The sequence below is a fragment of the Mustela erminea genome, chromosome X, assembly GCF_009829155.1.
Source record: "Mustela erminea isolate mMusErm1 chromosome X, mMusErm1.Pri, whole genome shotgun sequence".
NCBI lineage: Eukaryota > Metazoa > Chordata > Mammalia > Carnivora > Mustelidae > Mustela > Mustela erminea.
Window position 1 is genome coordinate 82,245,992 of NC_045635.1, and position 23,578 is coordinate 82,269,569.

General features: G+C 38.3%; 1 protein-coding gene across 5 annotated transcripts in view; it reads right to left on the minus strand.

Annotated features, from left to right (window-relative positions):
- PCDH19 (protocadherin 19) overlaps nt 1-23,578 on the minus strand; it is a 122,519-nt gene that overhangs the window by 43,884 nt on the left and 55,057 nt on the right. For 4 of the 5 annotated variants that reach the window (XM_032330893.1, XM_032330896.1, XM_032330894.1 and 1 more), the window contains 2 exons: nt 17,883-17,941; nt 9,542-9,714 (listed from right to left, as the gene is read on the minus strand). In XM_032330893.1, coding sequence (XP_032186784.1) covers nt 9,542-9,714; nt 17,883-17,941 — 232 coding nt within the window. The remainder of the gene's footprint in view (nt 1-9,541; nt 9,715-17,882; nt 17,942-23,578) is intronic. The other variant, XM_032330892.1, reaches the window with a different exon arrangement.

A 23,578-nucleotide genomic window follows, 5' to 3' on the forward strand; every position in this document is an offset into this window, starting at 1 on the left:
TCTCTCTCTCGGTCTCTCAAACTTACAAAATCTCAACAGCCCAAAAACAACCCAATTAAAAATGGCAGAAGATATGTACAGACAGTTCTCCGAAGAAGACATCCAGATTGCCAAGAGACACATGAAAAGATGCTCAGCATCACTTATCATCAGGGAAATGCAAATCAAAACTAAATGCAATATCACATCACACATGTCAGAATGACTCAAATAAAAAACACAAGAAACAACAAGTGTTGGCAAGGGTGGAGAGAATGGGACCCTCTTGCACTACTATTGGTGGGAATGCAAACTGGTGCAGCCACTCTGGAAAACAGTATTGAGGTTCCTCAAAAAGTCAAAAACAAAACCACCTGATGTTCCAGCAATTGCACTATTGGTTATTTACCCAAAGAATACAAAAATTCTAATTCAATGGGATACCTGCACCCCTATGTTTATAGTAGCATTAGCTAAGATACAGAAGCAGCCCAAGTGTCCGCTGATTGGTGAATAGATAAAGAAGAGGTAGTATACACACACACGGGATTATTATTCAGCCATAAAAAAGAATGAAATCTTGCCATATGGATGGATCAGGAGAGTATTCGGCTAGGCGAAGTAAGTCAGAGAAAGACAAATACTGTATGATTTCACTCATATGTGGAATTGAAGAAATAAACAAAGGAAAATAATGGGAGAGGGAGAGTCAAAGAAAGAGCCAGAATTATAATTACAGAGAACAATCTAATCATTAGCAGAGGGGAGGTGGGTGGGGGAATGGGTTAAATAGGAGATAGGAATTAAGGAGTGCTCCATCCTGATGAGTACAGGGTCATGTATGGAACTGCTGAACCTGAAACTTAGCATAGTACCATATGTTAACTAACTGGAATTAAAAACTAAAAAAATAATAAAAGGACTAGATTTTCTAGTTAGTGATAAAAATAATAGTTCCCCAAGTTTTAAAATGGTATATATTTGCATATGAATGGTGGGTCAACTTCTGCATCTGACTTGCTGTGGTTTATCAACAGTGGGCAAGCTGACTCTTACGTGCTGAAGGCATTTCTTCTTCAATAAGCTGATTTTTAAATTAAATTAAAATCAAAACCGTTCTTTTGGATGCTCAGAACAACTGACAGCCTCTTTAATGATTAAAAACAGCAGATGTTGATGCCTTGGAACAGTGTGACCAGTCTAAATATCTTGGAACCTATACTATTCCTCTTTTCCCACTTATCCATGTATTAAAAGGGGGAATATCCTATTATTCACACAGGTTGGAAACTCCAAGAGGAGGAAAGAAAGCAAGTAGTCAAAAATCTATTATTCTCCAAGCTAAGGATAGAAAGGAGAGTCTATATGAACTTAGAAGTGAAGAAAGCTGCCTCATACAAATTGGAAAACATATCTCTGGCACTGGCTTTAAAGTTGCAAACTCATGGCTGGAAAGCTGCCTTGCTGGAATCAACTAAGGCTACCAAATTTCTCCAGGTGATTACAGCAGTGTTTGTTTACAGATATCTATTTAAAAGGGCAAGGTAACAAGTTATGCTTTTATTTAAAGCAGGTTACAGTGGCACTCCTGCATCACTAGGCACTAGACCATGAATTAGAAAGAACCTAAGCCTTAGCTAACTGGGATAGGAGAAGATGAATGAATGTATGTTTAAGGTTCTAACTTACACCAAACTGAAAATCTTTTTGTTAAACTAAAACAGGAACCTGAAGTGCCTCATTTGCCGTTAAAGTGGCTATTACTAAGGTTTAAAAGAACTAACTTAGGGGGCACCTGAGCCTGCTTAGTAAGTTAAGCAACTGACTCTTGATTTTGGTTCTGGTTATGATCTCAGGGTTGTGAGATCTAGCCTTGCATGGAGCCCTGCATCAAGCCAGCATCTGGCTATCTGGTCAGTGGGAAGCCTGCTTGAAATTCTCTCTGCTCTTTTCCTCTGCCCCTCCCTCCACACACATGCACACTCTCTCTCTCTCTCAAATAAATAAAAATAAATAAATAAAAGAACTAACATGATAAAATGGTATCTATTATCTCAGATTTAACAGCCTGCAAGTTTGTTGTCTATACTATTGCAAAGAATAATGAAGTAGAACTATTATTTCTGATTACCAGGATTCCTCACAAGACAAATGTCTCTCATGAGGCTACCTCGATGAGACAAAACTTTTAATAAATTCAGCCACAAAGAGCTTGTTTTCTGATAAACTCCTTTGGCCACTTCTGGAGTCCGTGCCTTTCAAATTATTTCTGTGACACACCATCTCACAAATTCCTCCAATGATAATTCTTAGACCTGCATATTTTTGAGTGAAGAAGTTCAAGGTTCACCACAAAACCTAAAATCCCACAACACCCTCCTAGCTTTGTCACTTGCACACAAGTGTCCAACCCCAAAGGGTTTGCTCCAAAACAATTCTAGAGACTCTTATCTCACTGATCATCTCTTTGGCCCAGCGATAGATAACTGGTTTGCATTCTCCCTGCATGGCAGAATAACTGGTTCATGGGACTGCATTCTGCCCAGTTGCAAAAGAATCGGCTTTGTCTGCCCACCTTGAGCTGTGTGTAAGTCTCTAAAAAAACAACTTTAATGATGGCTCTAAGGGCCAGCTCAAACATTTTCCAGTCTGGATCTCATTGATTTTTCCACGTTTGGGGATTTTCTGGGGATAAGCCATGGAGGAAAAGAAATTGAAAAGACTTGCTTGTCAAAAAGCCACAATTCTAAAGTAGATGTGTGAAATTGCCTTTCCTTGGCCCAAAGTAAACAGGCAATCACCCATCTGGTAAAGACAGAGACCAAAAATACCTGAGGCTAAGACATGACTCTGGATGACAAAAAGTATCCATAAAAGAGGAAAACCATCTCACGAGTATTTTGCCCATACAGTAAAGGAATGACAAATGATTTTGGTATTCTTGAAATTGCTTTTTAAATTATGACTAGACTCAATTCCCTATATTTATTTTATAATAAAGGGGTTCAGGGAAAACAAACAGAAAAACAACTTCATAAATATGTAAATGACAAATTTAGATTTATGTTTTCCCATCCTGATGGAGTTTTTGGTTCTTAACCACCTTATAATAGGACAGAAATGTCGTTAAATAGAAAGACCCAAAAAAGATGAGGATCTTGACATTTCAATGGACTTTTTTGAGTATGCAAAGCAACCCATATGATCTAGCCCTATAAAACAACTTGATTTGCTTCTCATCTGTTATCCTATTGACAGTGTCCCTAATTATCATGGCCTATGGAACTTGCTTTATCATAAAGCAATTGGCAAACCTTCACCTAGCAAATCACCCAAATACAGTCTAATTTTATTTAGCTTACTATATCAGGGCCTGCCTTCCACTATTCTACCAAGGGGATTCCATTACATCAGCGTCCTTTGAAATGTATTTTGCTTTCCAGTTCAAATAATCTTGATTAATTTCTTCACTGATTCTATGCGGTCTATTCCATACCAGACTATTTGTGCTACTGGTTCATAAACTCCTAGAGAATAAAATTCTTAATTATCCAGGGTGCTCCCTTTATATAATTTCCATCCTCCAGTGCTTTCTAAGTGCTTAAAAATATAGAAATTCTTAGTGTCAACTAGTCAAGAAAGCCCCTGACATCTATTTTCTTGATGAATAATGAATCCGTTTCCACAGGTAATTAAAATCAATTTTTAAAATAGACATCGAATATGAGACAACTAAAAGCTCCAAGTGGATCAGGAAAACATCTTATTTTTCTTTTAAAAGTGGGGGGCATGGTGTTTCTATTTCAAAGCAGATGAAGACAACTGTCCTAAAAGAATTCTCTGACCAAAAGGCCCATGCCAAAATAATGGTAGCAAACAACTGCTAACAGCATGGATGTTTCCATTAGTTAAGGACAACTTTTTATTCCAGCAACTGTCTTGCCAGTAAAATGTAAATAACGCTTTGAAAGGAGTCCAATTATCTGGTGCAGCAATGTAGTTGAAATAAACAAATCACCCACCTGTCCCTGTATTCCCACCTGCCCAGCCACTGCTGAGACTGAGACTGGATAAAAGTTCCTGGACATCAGAGGAAAAGGAAGACCGAGCATTGAGTACCACTGAGTGCCTCTAAACCAACAAGGTAACTGGACATGTCAGAGATTAAACCTATCGTATTATAATGAAATTAACTAAAAGTAAGCAAGAAGTTCGGCCTCAGAGCTGATAGGTTTAAAAACAAAATGATTACTTCTGTGACATTGTTCAAATTAGGGCATCAAGGAAGAGTCTTCCATGATATTCTTATTAAAAATAAGATCTTGATTATAAGTCTTCTTTTATTGTTTCTTTCACCTTGTTGACACAACGTTAATAAGGTTTTTAATAGTACCAGGCTCTATTCTTATAATGATTTCTAAAATCATAAAGAGTTATTCATTTCATCATTGAGCTGACCTTGGTCAATTCAGTAAACCCCAGATGATAAGCAAAGCTAAAGAGATGAGAACTTTCACAGTCAATAATAACAGTAACTGACACATTCAATTCCCAGAGACAGGCACACAGTGAGCACTCAAAATTATTGTTTGAATGAACAGGTGAAAGATACATATCTACTCATGGATTGTTCCTACCTGGCATTAGAATACTGTATACCTGAGATAGATGAAAACAGCTGAACATCACATACATAGATTTGCTATATGCATATACATTCCATTGTTCAAGTAATTAAACATTTCACCGTGTATATATATGCATGAGGCTGAAGACATTTTTAAAAGATTCTATGTGAGCAACCAGGGGATAACGAACCACATGAATTGCAAAACAGTATATCTAGCTTCAAAGATGCTAATTCAGGTCCAGGGGGATCTAATCAACCTCTTTGTTGAAGTAAAGATAAAAGTTTTTGACAGCAAATGCTATTCTGATAAAATGGAATTTTCGATTCCTCTATGAACATCTGGTCCATGCTACCATTTCTGGAGACCAGCAGCACACTGCTTTGCAATGTCACAAAATATTCTCCATTGAGAACACCCTGTTTTGCCAAGAGACTAATTGAAATGAGTGTTTGGAAATTTAGTGAGATGATAGGTGAGTCAGGGGGATAGGTAAGAGGATAAGCAAAGGATGTTCAGTCACTAAATCACAATTTCATTAAAAGTCTAGAGGAAATAAAATTACACATTGCTGATAGACTGTTGGAAGTGGAAACATCTTAATATACCTGTGATTGAAACCAGAATATGCATAGCGTGAAACCTACAGAATATTTTCATGGTTAATTTGTAATAGCAGTTGTATTAGGCACAGATCAAGTTCTTTAGATCCATGTTTTACACAACAAACGTGTTAAATGATATTCAGGTCATAAACTACCAAATAAACAAGTTTAGTAAAATCCAAAAGGATTTGTATTTCCAGAAATAAAGCAATCATTACATCGTGTTTGGATGTATTTGTATACAAAAGCAAATAGCTGTTATTTTGAGTTTCTGTATGTTGTTTCCATGTAGTATCAATTAGCATGGGAGGCAAACCAATTCAGTGTTGTCGTGAACTCCAAACTAGATCCACATTAGTGCAATTAGAGTCATCTTTTCAGTTGATGAATTTATAATCAATATTTAAAATCATAAAGTAAGAAACAATGAGTATGATTTGAAACAAATTAGTTGAGCTTGGGACTAGAATGTATAGTTCTAGGACATGATTCCCAAAAGGACTACATATTTAAGTAAACATAATGGTATATCCAAGTCATGACAAATGGTCATGCAAAGACGCATGGAAGAGAAGGAAGCTATTAACCCCAGCACTACTCAACCCAGAAATAACTGAGAGGAAGAGATTCAAACCCAGTGATACCCCTAACTATGCAAAAAAAACCATGAATCTCAGGCACCTCTACCTCTCTAATGGTCAGTTACTCTTCTTGGAGACTGTCTGCTGCAGTCGCATTAGGCAAAATTCTTGGCCTTGCCAGAAGTTGGTAATTTTACCAAATAAGGCAAATTCGGGAAGAAAAGGCATTGGTTAAAGGATTTAAGCTCAGCACCAAATCACCTCAAGAACAAATCAGGCAGTAAAATATGCTGAATGACAACACTTCCTTGTTCTCAAGGCACTCTGAGAGCTACAGAGAGATAACATTCCAAAAAGTGCTATATGTAAATAGAAAGTGCAGGATAAAGAATTCTCCATCACCTTCTTTTCTGGGAAGCCATGACAATAAGAGCTGAATTACTGGGGACAAGCTGAGACATATTAATTCAAGGGCACTCAAATGATAAATGAATGTGTAATTCAATCACCTGGCAACAAGGAAATTCAGCTCAACCAGTTCATTAACCAAGTGACCTAGACTTAGGCAAGTTGAGTGATACTAGGATTGATAATAATCTGGAAAGCAGATTCCTGTCGTTCCTTCTTACCTCCACCCTGACCCAGCTCATTACTGTGAGGTTGGTGCAGTCAAAACACAATCCAGACACAAGTGGCTAAACCCCTGGCTTTGCCCTTTGGGTGCAAAAGCCTTCCAGACATTGTTCTTCTTTGGTGGAATATACCTGATTCTGGGTTCCATCCCTAGAGGACTGTTCTCAAAGATGGGCTGCTGAAAATTAAGGGATTTGGGACTTTACTCTGAAAGTCATGAAGTACCTTTAACATTCACACTAAGCATTCTTCTGCTGTAGCAGTTAGGAGAACAAAACCCAAAGAAACTTCGGCAGTGTTTAGAAGCACAGGACCCAGGTGTCTGGGAAAGTGGGGAGCAAATATAATTTATACCTTTTCCTCAATGCTGGCAACACAGTAATATTAGCTCACTGAACAACCCATTCCTGCTCAAGGAAAAAATTAACAGATGCATAAAATTATCTCTATTTTGAAAATCCTAATATTCCTTATCAATCATGGGTCTCTATACATGCAAAGAAAAATGCTGTGCTAATATCCAAGTTAGAAAACACAGAAATCTACAGACATGAAATCCAAGGTAAGCCAAAAGAAGGGCACTTGGGTTTGAGATGCCCATCACAGCATCAATGAACCAAAGACACCAGGGACTATCTTTCTCCCCCTCAAAGACTCTTTGAGACTTTCAGTGCAGGTCTGAGTCCAGAGAAGATTCCATTTTCCCTCGTGACCTTTCCAAATTGGTAGTCCCCAGAAGAAACAGTACCATATTGCCCTGGAATTAATATACCTAGAACTATTCTTGTTAGAATGGTTACGAGATCAGGTCTATGTGGTTAATTGGCTCAGTGATTGTCTTTCAACTACTCTGCCTCAGGATAAAATGAGAAGTACTATGTGAATCCTAGTTTGAGATAGTAAAATCCTATAAAATGTTAATTATTGAAATTGTTGCTGTTGTTTGAGGTAGCAATAACTGAGGTGACACAATTTACGTGCCCAGCCTAGAGCTTATTTGGGATATAACAGTTAAATACTATTACCAAAACCTCATAAGTACTGGGAACTCATAAGGTAGAGCCTGAGATGTAAGCATGACTTGAATTCCGTCTGTACCCAAAGGTTAATGACTCAGCCAAACGAAAGTGAAAGAAAGCAAACTCAAGGGTTGGCTTAAGATTTAGCCACTGCTGGAATGATGGAAAAAAAATTAAGATATATATGTGCAAACTGAATACTGAGAAAAAAATATGAAAGTGTTGCAAAAATGGAACAGCAAAAAGTGTCTGTGTGTACATGCATGTGTGTAATCATCACCTTCTATGTAGGAGAGTCTTGGAATAATGCCACATGTTTACTTTAGAAAACTCTCATTATTATACAATCTACATGATATATGTATATATGTATATGTGTATATATATATATATATATATATACACACACACACACACACACACACACAACACATCCCATTTGTAAGAAACACTCCCTCAGAAAAATTAAGCATAGTCCACTGATACTGTTTTCTAGAAAAATGCGACAAAAATTAAAACAGAGCTATTCTAGCCAGGCATAAAGTGAGAATCAATTATGACCATTTCCTTTCCTGGATTCACTTCATTTTTAAAAACATCTAATTAAAACCCTTTCTGATATAAATGAAAAAGCACTTTTTTGAGATACAAGGCTAGTAAGTGATACATACCGGTCTGTACCCTGTGACCCACTACTAATCCTCTGAGAATTAAAGAGTCTCTGTTTCAGTTATATAAATGTCCAGTTTTCTCATCTTTAGTCTTAGTAAGGTTGCCCAGAAAGTATATTATCTCCATGGATGTCACCACTTGCCAGTTAGGGAAGAAAGCAATGCACAATTAGTAATGACCTCTATATATTATAGACTTTGACACTTGAGCCATCTGGGGAGGGGATGGATTTGGGGCCGTTTAACAGAATCTACAACGACAAACTTTTTTCCATGAAAAACATTTCCTTTTTTGAATTGTGCAATTTTTCCCCCTTTGGATTCATTTATAAGACCAAAACAAAAGCATTTAATGATGTTTACAGTGAAATGAAACAGCTGAAGACCAGCACATAATCACCGTATTTTGTTTTCTCCTCTTTAAGTCTTTTAGCAGTGGGGCTTCCAGCTGAGCTTGCGTCTAGCTTCTCTCAAGACATAGCCACGCATTCTGAAGCTTCACTGAGCCTAAACACCGAGCTGAATTCATAGTTCTTAATTGAAAAAGACAGGCTGTTTTCCCAGCATGTTTGCATCAATAAAACATTGAAAATGACATTTGTGCCCAAGTCCATCTGAACACTCTGCCTTAGCAGAACTCTGCTAATGTTTTTATACCCTGGTTTATGCCCAGCATGGTTTTAAATAGCTCCTCTTGCTAAAGCATGTGTGGCTGCATTCACAAAAACAGACTCGTCTTCATATATGAGAAAGCCAGTCCTGAGCTTTGTTTTGAGGTGTTTTTCATATGCCCAGAATGTTGCTTGGAGTCAGCCATGTTTTCTTACACCGGTCTCTCCTATGATCAATGGCAGGCATGTGTATGGAGGCTAGAGGGATTTGGCATAGCAGCCCCACAGACAAAATTGGAAGTTTGGTACTTTCTCTCTTCAGTAAAGGGCATACAATCTGTGGTCAGAGAACAGAGTCTCTCTCTGAGTAAAGTTAACTAGTTTAATACGGAAATAAAACCCACCCCTTTGGTCTCATTAGTGCTATGTTCTGCACAACTCGACTGATCAGTTAAATTTCATGTACTAAAGCAGAAAGAGGCATTTACTCCTGGTGAGAAGGCATCTGTTCATTTTCTATGTGCTCAGTGCAGTTATTATTGGAGAGAATGTATGCAATATGTACATGTAGTCAGCTTTTAAAATGCCTGAACATTATACAAACCTAGGGGATCCACTAGGCTAGATCCACTAGGGAGGATAAAGAAGAATCTGGTCTGGTGTCAGGACATCTCACAACTCTAGATGCTCTTCAGCATGAGCACAGTGCCCGCCTTGACCACACACTCATTACAGAAAAGCAGTATAGTGTACCTACAAACATTCTGGGTTCTCTGTGATCTATGGCTGTGACTTACATCCAACCAGCTCTTACCATGGTCAGGCATCTGAGATCCCATGGAGGTCACGCTGGTGTTCAGCACGTCGTTGACAGCAGTATCACAATACAGGCTCCGCTGGACATCATGCTCACTGTCAGTCTGGTCGCTCTCTTCATGACCACTATCCTTCAGGCTGTTGCCTTCTAAGTCCTTGAAGGTAGAGCTGCTGGGTTGAAGAAAGAATGAGAATTAACAACTGTGATCATCTAATTTTTAAAATCTTTCAGAGCCAGGATGATGTCAGCTCTCTGGTGAGGTCAACAGTGACTAGATTGCCCAAAAGAGTAGAAAGAAGAGGAATTTCTGTTTAGAGATAATGGAACTTGGGACATCTGGGTGGTTCAGTTGATTGACTGTCCAACTTGTGATTTCGGCTCAGGTCATGATCTTACGGGTTGTGAAATCGAGCCCCGCATCACATCAGGCTCCGTGCTCAGTAGGGAATTTGCTTGGGATTCTCTCTCTCCCTATCCCTCTGCCTCTCTCTCAAGTAAGTAAATAAGTAAATAAATCTAAAAAAAAATAAAGATAATGGAACTTAATGCTGCAGAGAGGTTCCCACTATTGGATGTTGATGTAGCTAATACTTTCATTCCATTATCTTCAACATTACTACAGGCACGGTGGAAGAAGGTAAAATCTGAAACAACAACCTGCAAATAATATCACCATTTCATAAGGTTTTCCCTCTTCTTATATAATTAAAGTAAAATAATAGCTAATGTTTACTGAGCAATTACTATACATAAGGCACTATTCTAAGTGCTTGACATGAATTAACTTTTTTTAATCACCACAACTATGTAATAGAAAGGTACCACAAATATTCCCACTTACAGATGAGAAAAACAGAAGCACACAGAAGTTACGTAACTCACCCAAGGTCATACAGCTGATAAAAATGCAACAGATCTAAGACCAAACCCAAGCAGTCTGGCTCCAGAGCCTGGACCCTTAACCACTATGTATACTGCTTTTCCAAAGATGTCTACTAATCCCCTGCAATTGAAGTGGAAGAAATTGAGGTAATGCAATTAAAATAGAAAGGATTATCGGGATCAGAGAACTCAGGTCAGTTTTAACTGAGAAAGTCAGAGAGACAGTTTCAAAGAAAACAAGGAGAGGAAGGAACTGAGAAGAGAAGCCTCAATGCATGCACAGTAAGACAAAAGTGAGAACAAGAGAGTGAGTTCTAATAAAACTGTGGGTGCAGTTATGCTAAGAATATGAAAACTTGCAGCTGAGGAGTTTATGGGCCAATTTTTTTTTTTTTATTTATTAAGTCAATCCACCATACAATGCCCTAAACATACAATCCAAGAACCTTGAAAAAAAAATAGAGGATAATACCTAAGGTACATCCATAGAGGCCCCACCTGCTATTTCTAATACGTTGTATGTCCTGACAGAATCCACAGATGTGCAACAGTATGCAACAGATGTGCAACATAATCCATAAATTATGAATCTGAAATACCTAGTGAATGATGAATCCATTCCCCAATCAGTGAGGAAGCAGCAAAGACAGACTCAAGAAAATGTGTTGTCTCAACAACGGAGAGTCATGCTTGTGTATTAGGACACGTCCCAACGGACCTACAATACCTGTGAAAAGGGAGCCTGTGGAGAGAATAGTGCAAACTTGTTTGATGTGCTCAACCTTGCACATCCACAGGCCTGGCTCTTTGAGTCCTCGGTAAGAACATTCAGTACACATGATGAAGAGCTATGCCATGGACACAGTAGAAACACTGTCACTCACCACATTGGTCAATAAGAATCACTGCAGATTTTTAACATATGACCAACCTAGATGTAGAATTCTTGCTGCTCTGAATATGAAAAAGAAAGGATCAAAAGGGCACTAACTGGAAAGCCATAATTATAAGAAAATGAAGAGCAGGAGAGAGTAAAGCATTGACCTGTTTGCTAATTATTTTCAGAAAGGATCACTGAGCATCACCTGTATTAAAACTAAAATCGTTCAATAAGCCAACTCACTCAGCTCCTCCAAATTATGTCATGCAGCTCCTCAGCCCTGTGGACCCACCAGCATGTAGTTCTATTAAAAAACCAATCATCTTAAAATTCTTTTATGGTCAAGAAGACCAATTGGAAATGCAGGCTTTAGAGTGTGTAGCCATTTCTAGCTTTACAGCACAGATGTGGTGGTGTCCTGTAAAACTAATGCCAGAGCTTGAACAGATTCAAAGTTTGTCTTTTAGAAAAAATAGTATTTGGTCCTTCCCACATGGACTCCTGAATTTCAGAAGAAAGGAAATGACATACCTGGTTTGTATACTTTGAAAACAAAATTAATTTTTTGACCTGCATTTCTGGTACCTGGAGCACATGAAAATTTCTTCAATCTACAACACAAAATTGTTGCTCTAAGCCAGAGACATCAACCCTGAATTGAGTGCATTTCAGCAGTTGCCAAAATAGGCTTGAGACATATGTTAAAGAGGAATATGAGAACAATGCAATTTGCCATCCCTTAGACCAAGGCTTCTCAACCTTGGCACTATTGACATTTTGGGCTACATAATTTGTTGTTGTCAGAGACCATCCCGCACATTGTAGAATGTACAGCAGCATCCCCGGCCTCTATTCATTAGATGCTAGTAGTGCTTCTCCCAGAAATTATAACCCAAAAGGTCTCCATATATCGCCAAATCATCCTCGGTTGAAAACCACTGCTTTAGGTTCTTTAAAACTCTATTCCTGCGGCATGCTGGATTTCCAGACTATGGTGGAAAGAGTGCTGTCATTAGAACAAGTGACAATCCATACTGTGCCACCTCATTGATTGGACCTTGGGCCTGATAGCTAATGTCTTTGAGCCTCAGTTTCCTTGTCTGTAAAATGCATTTGCTAAAACCTTCTTTGCAAGGCCATTTTGAGGACTCAGCAAGATACCCTACATGAAGTACTGGGTAAATACAAAAGCTCAAAAAATGGTTATTGTTTAATATGATCATTACGCCATATGGTAATGTCTTCATTGAGTTATAATTAAATATTATGTCTGTGGTGTTTTTCTAGGATTGATACAGGAAATCTGTAGTTAAATAATGTTTCTCTATCTTCCATAAACTATAGTCAGACACTGTTCACTATGTTAATTGCTTCTAGATTTCAGGAACAGGAAAAGAAATTCTGTCAAATGTGTGTCCTTCTGTTATTGAAAAATGAGAACTATGGTGTACTTACCATTTTGTCTTGGCTTCTCAAAACCCTCACAATAAATATAATATTAATTGCTGTGATTTGAATGTCAAGGATCACTATTTATGTTCACCCAATTGGTTTAGATCTGCTTTTTTAAAGTTTGATCATCCATTTTTATACATCCGAATATTACAAACTATCTCAGAGATTTTGTTTTTTAGGTAGAAATGAGAGACATAATAAAATAGTGAAGGATTGGCTACTTGGAACTGGTAGTATAAGTGTAAAAGGTATTCTTGGCTAAAATCAGAAACACAAGAAATAACAAGTGTTACTTAGAATGTGGAGAAAAAGGAACCCTCATGCACTGCTGGTAGAAATGCAAACTGGTGCAGCCACTGTGGAAAATAATATGGCGTTTCCTTAAAAAATTAAAAATACAACAAACCTACCATCCAGTAATCCCAATCCTGCATATTTACCCCCAAAATACAAAAACACTAATTTGAAAGGCTATATGTACCCCTATGTTTATTGCAGCATTATTTATTATAGCCAAGTTCTGGAAGCAGCCTAACAATCCATCAGTAGTTGAATGGATAAAAAAGAGGTGGTATAGTGTGGTGCATAAACAATGAATTTTGGAACACTAAAAAGAAATAAAATAAAATAAAATGGAAAAAAAGAAGAAGAGGTGGTATATATATGAGGGAACATTATTCAGCCACGAAAAGAATGAAATCCTGCCACCTTCAACAACATGGATGGAGCTAGAGAGTATAATGCTAAGCGAAACTGGTCAGTCAGAGAAAGTTGAACACCATACGATTTCACTCACATGTGGAATTTAAAAAAACAAAACAAAGAAAGAGAGAGAGGGAGAGAGAAGCGAGCCAAGAAAAAGACTCTTAGCTACAGAGAACAATCTGACAGTTACCAGAAAGGAGGTGGGGGGGATGGGTGAAATAGGTGATGGGGATTAAGAGTACACTTAACGATGAGCACTGAGTAGTGTATAGTATTGCTGAATCACTTTATTGTACACTTGAAACTAATATAACACTGTATGTTAATTATACTGGGATTGAAATTAAAAACTTAGTAAAATTTTTTTAAAAGACTCCCAAAGTGATAGCTACGTATTCTCTTAAAAAAAAAAAAAAAAAAGAAAGTAAGAGATCTAACTCTCCTCCTACAAACCCTGGAATAGTTAACCCACTTAAAGATCAGTTTGTCTATGTGATGAACTAAGTACCACTTACTCTAGTCTTGTAAGGACATTTAGTGACTTAATCAATGGATTTGGGGAAAGTTTAAGACCCAGTGAGCAAGATGTTGCAAATTGTGAAACAGCCTGGTAAATGGCTACTCACCCAAAACAAATAACATTTATCTTAGGCATAAAAAAAATGCTGATTTCACTTGTTTTATTACCTGTGTACCTCTTGGGAAATGAAAAACTTGTAAACCAACTTTTGTGGGACAATAAATTAGGGGTACCCATTTGCAATGGTATTGTAAATGCAAATGTTTCTATGACCATGCTGGTGGCCAACAAAGCGATAGATTTGTTTGAAAACACCCAGAGCAAGACTCTGAACATAAGAGTTATACACAAAATGCTTCATGAATAATCCTTATTCTAATTCTGGCCTGTATTTATCCTTTAAAATATTGGAAATCTTTCCAAAAGCTAGAATAATCTGAAAGGAAACAGGTCATATCTTCCTAGTAGATGACACCACATACCCAAGGAATGCCATCTAAGAGTAATAATGAGAAGGAAGTAAAAGTAAAGAGTATTGTAACTATATTTAGAGAATATAAGGATGATTCTTCAGTGGTTCCCGGATCTCCTCCCTCATCACAATCGCCTTGGGAACCTATGAAAACTGGAGATTCTCTAGGGATGGAGCTAAAGACTGCATTTAACAAGCTTCCCACGTGATTCTAATGCACATCAAAGGTCAGAAATTGCTGGGTTTTTTTTTAAAGATTTTATTTATTTATTTGACAGAGAGAGATAGTGAGAGAGGGAACACAAGCAAGGGGAGTGGGAGAGAGAGAAGCAGATTCTCGGCTGAGCGGGGAGCCCAGTGTGGGGCTGGATCCCAGAACCTGGGGCCATGACCTGAGCCAAAGGCAGACGCTTAATGCCAGAGCCACCCAGGAGCCCCAGAAATTGCTGTTCACAGGGAACTTTAGTGCTCGCTCTCGTTGGAAAAAATGCTGAGATTTTCTTCAACTTCGTTCATCCATTCATTCAAGAAACACGTACCAGCCCTTGTTATAGACAAAGCATGATACCAGGTGTGGCAAAACCCCCAGAACAATCTGGGTGGAAAAGGAAAGCAATCTGTATGCTTTAGGAGTCGAGGTTCATTTTCCTCACCACACTGCTATGCTATCTTGTTCATTTCCTGCTTTATTTTCTTTGTGCTCCAGCCTCATGCCCTGCTTGTCATTGCTCCAGAAGCACTACAGGTGTAGATCTCAAACAGCAGCACAGAAACCAAGCATGAGGAAAGAGAGTGTTGCAGCCGGAGCAAAGTGCAACTGCCGGCTTTCCTTGCGCTGAGAAGATACCAAGGAAACAAACAGAGCAGGAAGGAAGCACATCCAGAAAAAAAATTCTGAACTGTCTCGGTTTGTTAATCTGGAATCCTGACATAAACCTTGGGTACACCTGCAGGTTTTAGGTGATGTTCTGAAAACAAACGAAAACATGGAAATATAACACCAGATTCCATGGTGCAAAGATGATGTGCCATCTATCTTCCCTTTCCCTTCAAGATCCACACTTTATCCTTCTCAGCTTTGATTTGTGCTTAGGGAAACCCCCTTGCTCTCTGTCTTTCTGTTGGCTTACCCGAGCTAGAGAGAAAAAGAAGCCTGGGTGTAAACTGTCTGGACAAGACAGGTAATGACTGCTGGAGAATGCCAAAAAGAAGGGTCCAAGAAGCATCCGTGGATAAGTTGGAAGTGAAGAGAGGAAAAGAAAAAATGGATAGGAAAAGAAGTTCTCAAAACTCTCCTGAAATTGGATTCAAAGAAACAGGACTTGAAGGGCACCTTGGTGACTCAGTCCGTTAAGCATCTGCCTTTGGCTCAGGTCATGAACTTGGGGTCCTGAGATCCAGCCCCATTTCTTCCCTTCCTGCTCCCTGCTTAGCAGGGAATCTACTTCTCCCTCTGCCATTCCCCCTGCTTATGCTCCTACTCTCTCTCTCTCTCTCTCTCTCTCAGATAAATAAATAAGATCTTTTTTAAAAAAGTGACAGGATTTGATAGTAAAATTAAAACTGATAACAAGATTCAGAATTTCCTGGCTGCGAGATTTTTCCATGTGTGTAAATGGATCCTCAAGAAACTACATACAGTGAAAGCCCTTTCAAACATTACTGGGAGCTATTTGAACACAGTTTGCAGGGTTTTTATCACCTGGTGTTACCACTCTCTCTTAACATTTTCCACACATTTTACATTTTAAAAACCTTAGTCCCCAGAAAAGCATAGCACACAAGACCTCCTGTATCTTTCCAGGTATTGTGCTTTGTCTAAACTCAATGGATCCCATAAATTCCAAGGCCTTTGCGGTTTTTCAAAGCCCTCAAGGTTCCAAAAACAGAACCTGGCTGTGAAGTTACTCTAATCAGTGCACATAAAGAGGGGCTGTTTTCCTATGAAAACAAATCAGTCAGACAATTTTGAATTCCTTACCTTTGAGTTTATTCTGTGAGCTAAGGAAATATTCAAAATGGAGTCCTCCCAAATCCTCAGAAAAAATTCCAAACTGTGCTATGACAGGTAATGCTGGGCTATTCATTTTAATTAACCATAATTAACGATCATCACTTAAGGTCACAAGCATTCCAGACCAATATAGATAAACCTAGCATGTTTTCAGGGGTTACTGCACATCATGAATTAAATTAAATATTAATTAAAGTGGCTTGTTCAACAAGCCAGTTCATTCTTCAAATCCTATTCATCTGGTGATATAAATTTATGGGATCAGAGCCGGCAAAATAATAGCATTTTCACATCTTCTCTACTGTAGCTCTAACGTACCCTGCTTGCCTCTCTATTTTATTTATATTATTTTAACAAACACGCTCAGAGTTTAATTTTAGTCGCAAATAACCCCTGGACCATTCAAGAGCATATCTGCATGAAGCAATAATAAAGGCATCAACTGAATAGTCAGTCCTGGTTTTTCAGCACAATAAATTCTCCATTTTGTTTAGTTCTCCCTCCTTAGTGGGATCCCTGAACCTTGGTGCACCACACATGGAAACTTCCTTGGCAGTCTTCAGCTCCATACTCTGCAGCTCCATGGATAACTGAGTTATGACGAACCAATCACACATACCCTAATTTTGAATGCTGTATTTGAAACACTTCCAAATATTTTAAGAAATATGGAATTCATGCAAAGATTCTTTTCCTCCCTCATCTACAAAATTCTTAAATATAAGAAATTAGTTACTCTGCCATTAACATAGCTTTAAGATGATTCCAGTGTTGATGGAACAACCGCAATCTTGAAATTCATTGAAAGTTCCACATGAGAAACTGCTTTAAGGCCTCTCTTAATTTAAGTGCAGAGCAACAAGAATTTTTATATGAACATGATTTTGAAAGTATCTGTTTTCTAATATTAGATTTCAAAATCATCATATAAAACCGTATTTTACTACAACCCCAGTTTTTTTTTAATTTGTGTTTATGCATACCTTTTGATGTAAAGGAATATGGTAAAATGCCAACAGTGATTATTTTGGCATAATGGAATTATCAGTGATTTTTTTAAATGTTTTTCTGAATTTTTCAAATCTCTTACAATAAGCAGATGGGCATTCGTTGTAAAATCCCAAAACAAAGGCATCATGGGGCACCTGGGTGGCTCAGCCAGTTAAGCACCCGACTCCTTAGTTTTGGCTCCACTCATGGTCTTGGGGTCATAAGATCCAGCCCCAAAGTCAGCCACCCTGCTCAGCAGGAAGTCTGCTGAGAGTCTCTCTCTGTCTCTCTCTCTTTCTCTCTCTCAAATAAATTTTTAAAAATCTTTTAAAAAAGGGCATCATTTAAAAGGTTTAATCTGGTCTGCTTTTTATATTAAATGAAGCTTGGTTGTAGAAATAGGCAAGCAAACCAACATACCTTTTAATTAAATGGGCTCGGCTGTTCACGTAGTTGGAATCAAAGGAATAGTTTTCAGTCTGCAATAGGAAAAAAAAAGATTAAAAATGTCACATAGACAGTTCATGAAAAGAGCCAAACTGTCCTACTTAGGGGGAATTTTTCTGCCTGGTGAGAAGCAATGAATGAATCAGAAACCAAGGCCATAGTCGGGTAACAGCCTGAGGAATGCCTGCTAGCTCCTTAGAGCCCTGGGGGCTCTGCTGAGGCAGCCCTCACCTGCAAACCAATATGAAATTGACATAAACATCCCCTAGAATATGGATGGCTACTGACCATGCAAGCACTTAGAGGAAGATACAGCATGACCCACAATCTTTACAGATACTAATTGTTTCCCATTCCCAGTGGATATAATTCTGTGCCCATCAAATTGACTGGAAGTTCAAAGGTATTTTTATTAGTAGCAGATAATTAACATGTTAAAATATTTATTCCATAGCTATGGAAATGCAGGCAAGGTAATCCCCTCCTGTGGATTTAAACTCTGCACTTCCCTTTGTTTTAAGACATTTTGCTCAGCACTGGTTATGCAGGAAGGCCTTAGTTTTATCACAGATATAAAGGCAAACAAGTATTATGCCTGAAACCCGGTGAAGGGCAGTCCACAGGGGGTACCAAAGTCTTTCATGTGAAACATGAAGTCTGCAAGCAAACCCTGTCTCAGCTCCTAACATTAAAACACTACTGCCTAATCTGATTACAGCAGGACTGCAAGAGAAACAGCTTTACAAAAGCAAATGCAGAACACCTGCCAGATGAAAGAAATGAGAAAACGTTTAGGAGCACCCAAAGGGGGCAGCCTTAGAAGGGGGGAATGCAGGTAAACGTAGATGTTGAAGTAATTGCAAGTCCTGGTAAAATTAATCTTATCCCCAACACTAAAGTACTACTCTCACTGAACCACTGTAGATACTGGAAAATGCCCAAATGCATCTCCATCCTCCTGCTAGCCTACCAGACATCCCCACCGTACTCACAATTCCCTGGGGCCCTCCTGAAGTCACTTCAACTAAAAGTGCCTAAAAAAGGAAACACAATAGCTATCTAGCTAACAAAAGAACAGGTTGCTTTCAGGTGACTACCTGTCAGACATTAACTGTGAGGGGCTCTTAGATGCGGCTATTGGTTTCAAGGAACTCAAGAGTTTGGTAGAAAAGAAAACAGGATAGGTGATAGCAAATCCAACCACCAGATGGGCACCAAACAGCTAACAGTCAGGGTAGGGACCCTGAGTATCTAGAGGAGGTGGGGATGGCAGTGGTGGGTAGGTGGGAGAAAAGAGGAGAGAGTATTATGAAGAAAACTAAATCCCACCATTGTCTCGTACTTACTTAGGCAAGCTCATGCCCACTACTTGCTCCTCATTTGAAGATGGACTCTGTAATATCCACTCACACTGCTTCTATCTAGAGGACAAAAATCCCCTTTAATGTAAACCACAAGTGATTTTTGGTTCTGTTGGAAGGAATGGATTGGGAGAATAAAAAATCAGAAGGGTCAGTTCATTTCTAATTCATTCATAAGAAAATGCATGCTGAAATTTTTGCAAATACAATTACAGGAAGAAGAGGCCAACTTGAAGCTGCATTGGGAATACAATGCTGGAAGCATTGCTGGAAGAGGTAATCCATCAGTCAGTCAACCAACAAACATTTCTGGAATTAATTTATTATACCAACATAATAGGCAAAAAATGTGCTGGGTAAGTATGCTCTTTTATGATAGTTGATAAAATATATATTTAATATACTTAAATAATGGAAGTCTCCACCTGCCAAAAAGCAGGCTGTCCAATTAAAACAGGAAATTAAGTACTCAGGAGTTCAATGACTAGTTCCACTAGACAGCCTTGGGTAAATTACCTAATTTTCGCATGCCTCACTTTCTTCCCATATAAAATAGGGGAAAAAAGAACATGAATCCAAATGGGAAGTTCAACTGAATTTATCATGACTCTTGGTGGAAATGGTGGGAAACCTTATCCCCTGCTTTCTACAGAACATGAAGCACTAGTCGTGAGGCAGATTTCTAGAACCAATTTTCCCATAGTGGATGGGGCTCTGTTGAGTCATCTATTGTCTTTTTATTTTTGTAATCGGTCTCAGGTCTCTTTGTGAGGCCACTTGATTGTAGTTATGGAAACAACCTATGAAACAATTATTCTAATTGATAGCATACACTATTCTGACCCCATTAATACTACATTCCAAACAACTGAGCTAATTGGCCATAGAGAGCCTATTATGGGTCTGTGTGTATTGATGTCAACTGTTCTTGCTCATATTGATTCGAGGTATGTGCTCAAACCCAACTTTTGTGCATTGAAAGGTTACATTTTTTCCACACTTCAAATGAAGCAAAGAATGAGACTAAGACCACCCTGAAGAAAGAAATAATCTTTTCTTAATGAATAGTTTGCATGTCTTAAGCTAGTGGTTCTCAACCCTAATGCACATTAGGATCAACTAGGGAACTTGGGGGTTTTTAAAAATACTATTGCCGAGGTCCCACTTCAGGAGATACTGAGGTAATTGGCCTGGTGTAGAGCCCCGGCATTGGTGTTTCTTAAAGCTTCACAGGTACTCCTCACTTACATCCGGAGAGAACTGTCCTGAGCAAAGGACCAACCACAGGCAGGCTTTGACTGCATGTTTTCTGTGTGCTGTTTTCTAATGCAAGCCCAGCTCTTTAGAGGACAGCATCTCTTCTGTCAGATTATTTGTCAAGGTCATCTCAATACAGGCTAAAACACCAGGGCAGAAATACACTTTTTAAAGAAGTAATAAAGGAGCTTTTCTTTTTTTGCATGAAAATATTGGCTCCTGGTTAGCCTTATTTAATCAAAATTTGCTTGACATTATTCCAATCCCCTCTCTAAGTATTCTAAATGGCAAATAACATGAAACATTTGAGAGGGAAAATTTTCTTTAAATGTCACATTAATTTCATTAGGAAATGTCCCCATCTCTAAAGAGACAGCCAAGTTAACGCAGGAACACAGTAAAGAGACAAGAACAACATTTGCTTCTGAAAAAAACAAATTTTGACATTAAAAAATGGGTCTAGAGCAAACTTTTATTTCCATTCGCAACGGAATGGAAAATAAGAGTCACTTTCCCACCATTTAGTATATTTCTCCCAAATCCTTTCTTTAATTAGAAGTGTTTATCCTAGGAAATCATTGAGAACAGACTTTTCTCACTTGGCTTAGGTTTAATAACACCTTGATTCTCTGAAAACCTGAAGAATAAGTACTTCTGGATAGCTGGGAATTTTTTTTTAGATAGCTTAAGGCTTTCCTCTGCAAGGACCAAAACTTTGATTTAAAATCCTACCCATTCTGCCTTGTTTATTGGTTACTTAGGCGCGCCCTTCTAAACATAAATCACTGTACCACGCCGGCTTTGCCGGTACACTCACTGACCCCAAAGAGCTCTGGTTTTTGAGTTCTTGCCTTTAATTTTTAACATATGGTCCTTCACCACCTTGCTATGAAACACTCAGGATTATTATTTCCCAGTGCTATCAATGTATCAAAAAAAGCTCCTCTTCCATTTCAAGTTTGATCCTTCTACTCTACTGTGTTCTTAGAAACTTTGTTTGTCTGGAAAATAAGAGGTAAGGTCTGGGCAGAGAGCTGAAATGTTGTTGTTCTAAGAGGGAAATTAAGTGATCTTTAATACAGAGACTTTTGTGTAATGTTTTGGTTCTTGTTTTTTGGTTTTTTACCTGCTTTGGAGCCTTCTTTGACTACTACTTCCTATTCTGAGCTCCCTTCTGGATATGTGAGGTTTCCAACAAGACTTCTGGGTAGGTGGTATGCTATTATGTCTCTATGCTAATAAGTCTGGCACATCACAAGTCCAATTCTTCCATTTTGTCAGGCCCCCAAGGTACCCGAATGTCCTACTTTAATTGTCATTTTGCATTACTTTTACAGTTCACTGAATTTTACCCTAGCCTCTGGAAGAGTGACTGTGACTCTCTCAGCACCACATTTATCACCAGGAGAGACTTCAACCCTAAGGAGAAAAAAACCAATAAATGCAGATACCCAGGACTAGAATATTTGCTCATAGCACAAATCCCCAATCACTACACAAAGTTACAAAAGGTTGCAGACACTGAGATTAAAGCAGAGAATAGTCAAACCTTAAGGTTTTCATTTGAAAATGAACAGCCTTTTTAAAATATACTTTAAAAGTACCATCAAAATGAAAAATACCTAAATTGAAATCTGCTATCTAATTATTTTGTTTTAATTTTTAACTCTTAATCATTTTAGCAATACAAACAGGAAAACTAGAATTACAAATCAGATGCACAGTAAAGTGATTTTAAAACCCCTGTCCTTTTTTTAACTGCTGATGTCTATTAATGATAATTGTACTTATGGATCAATGATGAAAAGACCCATAATCTTTTCTAAAACCAGTTTCTGTTTTAGATGTTCAAATGACAACTCTTCACAAAGGCATTTTTAGAAAATGAATTGACAAATGGCTTTTTCCTACTTCCTATCTCCAACACATAAAAATGAAAACATAAATTCTATATAAAAATAAAGCCAGCATGCCTCCAGCTAGAATGTATATTCAAAGACTCATCCATTCAGACAGCAGCAGCTGAAGCAGGAATTAGTGAAGATGGAATAAAAGGCACCATCCCTAAAGCTGCCATCACTAGAAAGCCCATAGCCCATATTTACCCTGAAATGGAAAACAAACCAAGTAAGCTCCCAGGAATTTTGCCTACACACATCTCAGGCCTAATTCTCATTCATCCATTCACTCATTCATTCATTCATTCTCTCTCTCTCTCTCCTCCCTCCTTCCCCTCTTCCATCCCTCCCTTCCTCTCTCTCTCTCTCTCTCTCTCGCTCATGCATAGTCAAAAAAATCCATTTTGACTACAGTGAGCAATATAGTATAGTGGGATAACCTGGATTCCCTCCCCATGTTTGTCACTGACTCACTGATGGCCTTGAATAAATCACCTTATCCCTCTTCAGGCCTTAATTTAGCTATCTATAAAATGAAGAGAATAACCCAAATGATGTCAGTGTTCCCTTTAAGCTGCAAAAATTCTAGGACTCTAAAACAAAAGGCTCTCATTCATTCATTCACCCATTTAATAAACATGCACCAACCCCTGCAGATGAAAGAAATCAAAAAAAAAGACATAGGCTGCACCTGCAAGGAGGTCACAAACTAATGGACTTCTTATCAGGGATGGTTAAAATGTCAGCCATTCGGACAACAAAAATTAAAAAATAAAAAATACATACACACACACACACCCTACACACACAAAGAAAGAGTGGCACATACTCTTTTGCAGATACACACATATACTTATACACAGGCTGCTAGAGTACAATTTGGGGAATCACATTGCTACTTCATAGAGCTAAATAACACCATAATGGCTTGATGAGAGAAGGTGACTCACAGAGGACGATCTGGCCTTTATATTTCTTACACATACAAACTCGCATCATAAATAAAGGCAACCTCTCTCTCCTATCAAATGGGTTATAAAATTCTTAAGGTTTTTCAAAGGAGTGCATGTATCTGTTCCTTTAGCTCCATTTCCACAGCCTTCCTCGCCTTGTGCCACTGTTTCCTCATCTGTGTTTGCTTTTTACTCCAGCC